Source organism: Elgaria multicarinata, chromosome 11 (genome assembly GCF_023053635.1).
Source record: "Elgaria multicarinata webbii isolate HBS135686 ecotype San Diego chromosome 11, rElgMul1.1.pri, whole genome shotgun sequence".
In the NCBI taxonomy this organism is placed as follows: Eukaryota; Metazoa; Chordata; class Lepidosauria; order Squamata; family Anguidae; genus Elgaria; species Elgaria multicarinata.
Window position 1 is genome coordinate 42,284,053 of NC_086181.1, and position 6,184 is coordinate 42,290,236.

Sequence of the window (6,184 nt, forward strand, 5' to 3'; positions counted from 1 at the left end):
CCTGTATATTTCTATGGGGTGGTGGTAAAAATAGGCAATACCTGTCTAACTGCCAAAGAGCACATGACATTGTTTAAATTTCTATGAATAAGACTATAAATGAATAAATAACTAAATGAATTACTGTCTGTCTACAGTGAACATTCTCAGTGTATGAGACATGGATTAATGATTATTTGAAAGGTTTTGAGGTGAACGTACCATGTGTGAACGTCTCATACACTGGCAATTTTCACTGTTCGGTCTATTGTGTTGTTTTCACAGTATGAACCAGAAACCTTACAGCCCCCAATTTATGTTTATAATGGTGTAATGCAATTTAGCTTACTCATGTTTAGCATAGGGTTACTACAGTAGGTCAATAGTTGACATATACAGAAGGCCAACCTGACATATGAGACAAGTATATTGACTTCATCCAACAGACAGAAGAAATACATACAATAGGAGACATAGAATTCTTAATTCTTTCTCTTAATTATCTGCTCCCTCTTGTTCATCTCTGGCATTAGCACAATAATGTAACATTTGGGGGAAAAGATACAGCTCAGCAACCCAGCACTAGAGCTTAAGATAGAGAAGATCTCCACAGCTACCATGTATTTCCCCTTGGTGCTCAGGTAGGTTGGAACAAAAGACAACCAAACACTGCAAAACACCAGCATGCTGAAGGTGATAAATTTGGTTTCATTAAATGTGTCTGGCAACTTCCTAGCAAGGAAAGCCACAATGAAGCTGATGATGGCCAGAAGTCCCATGTAGCTCAGGACAAGGTAAAACATGATGACAGACCCTTCATTACATCCCACAACTATTTCTTTTGCCACTGAGTGCATATCCAAATCAGGGAAAGGGGAGGATATAGCCAACCACATCATACAAATGCTTGCTTGAATAAGAGTGCAGAAAAGGACAATGGAGTTGGCCAGTCTTTTCCCCACCCACTTCCTCATGCTGGAACCTGGCTTGGTGGCCATGAAAGCTACAACCACAGTGATGGTTTTGGCCAACACGCAAGAAACAGCCACTGAGAAGATGATGCCAAAAGTTGGTTGTCGGAGAAGGCAGATCACTTTCCCAGATTGTCCAATGAATAGCAAAGAAGAGAGGAAGCAGAGCAGGAGGGAGATGAGGAGACTATAGGTGAGATCTCGATTGTTGGCTTTGACTATGGGGCTATCTTTGTGCTTAATAAATGTCCAGAGCACTAACACTGTTAGAAAGGAAAAAGAAATAGCAAGTAAGGCTAAACTGATCCCTAAAGGTTCATTATAAGATAGGAAACTTTTAGTTTTGGGAATACATTGATCTTGATCCTTGCTTGGATAATGATCCTCTGAGCATTTGAAACAGTCATCCATGCCTGGAAAAAAGGACACAGGGTAATCTCAGAATGATTGCATATGTTAAATGGAGCCGATTAACCTACCTGATTTCAGTGTCCAGAAATGGGATTGAGAATTTTAGATGTAACTGAGGTTCTCCTTTCATCATTGTTCACTAATATTTAAATGATGGTGAATGAAACAGTGGCCTTCGTCCAAATGCATTCCTTTCCTCCTACTACTTTTACAGCCACCATGTACATATTACATTCATGGAAAAATGAAAGTGCCATTTTTTTTCAGAAAATGGTGGCTTGCTGGGAGAATGGACAGTGTCGCGGACCATGCAGCAGCTCGGTGAACAATGTCCAGGAGGCCAAGAAGGGGGCGTCCACCAGACTCCCTCTCCCTCTCGGACTCCTGCAACAGCCCTACAAATCCATCCATAGTTACAAATGGTAACATTGTCTCCACCTTCTCTTTAAATATGATGGATGAAATTGCCTACCTTTCTGGGTTGAAATCTCCCCTTCTGGGCATGGAACACAGTTGTAGCAACAAAATTTCTCCCCTTCCTTTTTCTCCTTCTGATAACCCGGGAGGCAGTGAGCATTACACAGAGAAATTGGCTGCACCTGTCCATAAACATGAAAAGAGCTTTGCATCAGAATAAATGCTGAAGATATGTTTGCTCTGAAGAAACTGTGAAGACAGACAGTCAGGGACAGAAATGAAAAGTTTTGTGGAGGCTATTTAAAGACCAGGAAAGAGATAATCAGCAGTAGCAGTTGCTGTGGGTTATGACAGAGACTCCATAACCAACACTCAATAACAGAAGCCTACAGTTACTTTTGGATCCTGGACCGCACAGCTACAGAGAAGCTTTAAGAAATAACCTACTGTTGTGAACTGTATAATGATTGGTCAGGACTGCCTTCCCTCCATTTTACTGTTTAGAGGTGCATTTTCAATAATGAATACGTTTAAATATTTGTTTTCTGTCCTACTCACCCATTGTTCCCATCCCTGATATATTGTTCACTGGTATTTCTTTCAGGGAACAGGCATGGTGTCGTCCTCATTCCCCTTCATCCATTACTGTAGGTATGAGCCGAGGGGCATGTCTAGACGATGCCTTCTCCTGGGGATTGTCCCAGGATCATCTCTGTGCATGCACAGAGGATCCTGGGGACAAGGAGGGAGGATCCCTCCATTTCCCAGGATAACCGGGATGGCTTTTAGCCCAATTTTTCCCATGGTCTCAGGATTGTCCCAAAACTACAGGAGGTGTGGGCGGCCATCCCTGTTTCATCCCAGCTCCTCTTGAGTAAACATGAGGAGCCAGGAACCAAGCACAGGCCACGGAGCTCTTCAGGCACTTCAAGCCCATCAGGGGTGGGAGGGGGGAGCATGATCATTGTTTGTTTTTGTTAAAAAAAACTTACTTTCCCATTGGAGTGCTCACCTGCAGTAAAGACAAAAATGGTGGCCGTGACATCCCTAGTTCCTCCCAGGATGTCGTGCTTGCTGTCTGTCCAAAGGGGAGGATCTCGCAAGTGGAATACCGTGAGATTCTCCCCCTCCCTCCCAGAATGCTGGAAGGTCTAGACATGCCCCAGGTCTCCAAATGTAACCACACTTTCCCTATGAGCAACTCTATGGAAACCAAAGCATAGTACCTGGGCAACATGAAAAATGTGTAATACTTCACCTGGTTAAACTCTCTGTGCCAGACAATCAAGCCCTTATCAATGATGAGTTGTTTTCCTTCCTGAGTGCCGGGATCCACTCTTCCAACTTTTACTCTAACGAAGGAGTTGTTGGGGAATAGAACCAAATTTGTTATGTCAAATCCATCCACTATCTCTCTATATTCATTGAAGGAAATCTTATCTCCAGCAGAGTTGTTAAATGAAATGCCTTGAAGAAATGGGTGGAGCTAGTTGGAGAAAAAAGTGGGGAAAGGAAGTAAACATAAAACTAAACACTTTGATCTTCAGTGGTAGAAGACTGAAATAGTTTCCATCTTCAATCTTTCTCATATATATTTCCAGAAGGGGCTATTTGTACTAGCCTTTGCAGTGAGGAAGGGATATTTATATATAAAGTGGAACTAGATGAATAATCAATTGAAATGAGGGGAGACTGTACCACCTTAAAGAATAAGGAAGTTATTGTGGCATGAGGTGTTGTGGGTCAGAAACATATGGCCAGATGCACAATGGGACCTTCAAAAAAAATATACATTTTTTAAAATGTTGTCACAGGACACTTCATTCTACTTGAAGAAAATGTCACACAACTGCTGAAATATTCACATGTTACCTAACCGTGTGGTGTAGCTGTGTGCAGCACCTTGCATGCACCAGTTGCTGGGGGACATGGGTGGGAGGGTGCTGTTGCACCATGTCCTGCTTGTTCAACCTTGGCCGATGGCTGGTTGGCCACTGTGTGAACAAAATGCTGGAATAGATGGACCCTTGGTCTGATCCAGCATCAGGGCCCTTCTTATTTTCTTATGTTCTTATGTTACCTATTTATACAATGTACAGTCAGGGGGAGTAACCTTCTAGATACCTCTGAAACTGTTTCATCTTTCATTAATCTGTTTTTTAAGGAAAAAAATGATTGTGGAAACTTTACCTGCCAAGGCTCAATACTGTGTAGTTTAAGCCTTCTTCTGCCCACCACAGCTTTATTGTTGGATGCAGAGGGGTCTGTGGCCTGCAAGGCATGGGCCACAGCATAGACAGCATTGTAGATACTGTAGCTGTGGCCAGTCATATACATGTCAAAAAACGGCCCAGGAAGGCTCTCCAAAATTTCCTTCCCAGTACATGTTCTTTTAACATCTGATGTCACCCCAGAATTTGGAATGGAGCAGTGAAATGCTTGCTCACAGAATACCTTGAGAAAACCATCTCCTTCTGTCCAGTAAGGGTGTATTTTCTGAAGAAATTTCTGGAACCTCTGAAGTTCTTTTGAATGGATATTCAAGGAAATGGCACCTTCAAAGATCTCGAAATCTACTACTTCCTGAATGCTCGTTAGTGCGAAATCAATCTGGGCTGTCGTTATCCACAACATTCCAACAGTTTTAAGTTCTTTAAATCTAGGATTAACTTCTATCATCATGATTGTTAACCACATGAAAGTTATTGTTTCTCCATAGACAATGAACACCCTGGCATTCCCTTCTTTGAGCAGTACAGAATATTTCTCAGTTGTATACCAAGTAGTATAATCCATGGGGAAAACGGGTTGTTTTGGAATTCTTTCTGTGAAGGCTGAACAGATTCCATTCTCAAAGAGTAGGGGCTCCAGGGTCTGCAAGAAATTATTTCCACTCTCATCATCCACAGCAAAGATCCCAATCCATGACCATCCAAACCGTTTCAGTAAATGGATGATCCCGATATTCTGCTGGGATTCATTTGGGACCATGCGATAAAACGACGGGGACTGGTCTTTATCACTATTCTCTGGGGCAAATGAGCCATATGTGATCTGCAAGAACATGAATGGGCAATTTAGAAACAAAGTAGTGTATAAGTGTCTTTGAACGTGCTCTTTTTATGCCAGGAATATTTTGGTGAGATTAACTCTGGGTTTGAACTTATAGTGAGTCTTCTTGCTGGAATTTCTGTGTGTATAAGAATATGATTATAGACAATAATGGAAAACATTTTCCCCTTAAAAGACCTTATCCACGAACCAACAACATGGTTGATTTAAGGTTTCTTAGGAAACTGTGAGATCAAGTTTTTCTCAATCCTTGATCTTTCCCTGTTTTGAAAAATATCCAACTTCTTGAATTGTGCAGTTTAGTTATTGCACAGTATTTAATGGAGGGAATGGGTCAATTAATGCAATCATCTTTTTCTTCATTGCACTCATTGAGCTTTGGCCAACCACCATGAGTTTTGTGCCTCCAAACATTTTTATATCTCATACAGAAGTAATAAACTGAAATAGAAATAAAAATACAATCATAATTATCCAACCCTTCCTCCCCTCATAGGAAATCAATGATACTATTATATCTCTTACAATATATATCCATTACAATATATGCATATATAAATATACAAGCACATATGTATCATTCTTCATTTTCTTCTTCTTTTTTTGTAAGTCAGAAAAATCAAAAAGAAGGTAAGTTAACCCATCACAAAAGATGTATCTTACATTATGTCGACCAAAAGGATTAGAATTCTTTTGGAATTTTATTCTCCCATTCTGATGAGGTTGTTACTATACCAATTTGTTAGTGTAGCACCAACCAAGTCTTTCCAATATCTGACTGCCTCCAAATGTTTTATTGCCCCCTTAAGTTCTGGGTAAGAGCAGGGAAATTGATTGACAATGTTCTTCAAAAGCAGACAAACAAACAAGCAAAGAAGCAAACATAAATCCCTTTCTCATTGTATCTACACATTTATTATGCACTCAAACAGGTGAATAGCCACCCAATATTGAGATGAACTGCAGCCACTTAAAATGAAAAAAAGTAGATATTCCGCTCATGATTTATGAAATGTCCACCTTTTTATCTGAGTGTCACTTCAGGCAGTCAGACAGAGGTGAGGGGAAGCCCATGTGATGGATACTTTCTGTTCTTTCTGTTCTGCACCCTTCTCTAACATTACTAATGTATTAACCTAGAATGGAGATACACAATCTATGTATTTAATAGAACAGTCTGTTTGAAACACAAGAGGGGAAAGGATAAAGTTCAACCCTGGGAGTACAACCCTGTTGATTCTCTGAGACCTTTCAGTGGTTTTCAATACCATCGACCATGGCATCCTTCTGGATAGGTTGTCTGGATTGGGAGATGGAGGCACTGCATTGCAGGG

General features: G+C 40.8%; 1 protein-coding gene across 1 annotated transcript; it reads right to left on the minus strand.

Annotated features, from left to right (window-relative positions):
• Nucleotides 1-461: 461 nt before the first annotated feature.
• Nucleotides 462-4,769, minus strand: LOC134406463 (vomeronasal type-2 receptor 26-like). The gene is made up of 4 exons (XM_063137903.1): nucleotides 3,969-4,769; nucleotides 3,037-3,264; nucleotides 1,834-1,960; nucleotides 462-1,363 (listed from the first exon to the last, which is right to left on the minus strand). The coding sequence occupies exons 1-4, from the start codon at nucleotides 4,767-4,769 to the stop codon at nucleotides 462-464; spliced, it is 2,058 nt and encodes a 685-aa protein (XP_062993973.1).
• Nucleotides 4,770-6,184: the final 1,415 nt, after the last annotated feature.

Coding starts and splice junctions, on each gene's coding strand:
- LOC134406463 (XM_063137903.1), bottom strand. CDS start 4,769: ATGGTCCCAAATGAATCCCAGCAGAATATCGGGATCATCCATTTACTG. Junction 1,961..3,036: donor GGCACAGAGAGTTTAACCAG/GTGAAGTATTAC, acceptor GTTTATGGACAG/GTGCAGCCAATTTCTCTGTG. Junction 1,364..1,833: donor GGAGATTTCAACCCAGAAAG/GTAGGCAATTTC, acceptor CCTTTTTTCCAG/GCATGGATGACTGTTTCAAA.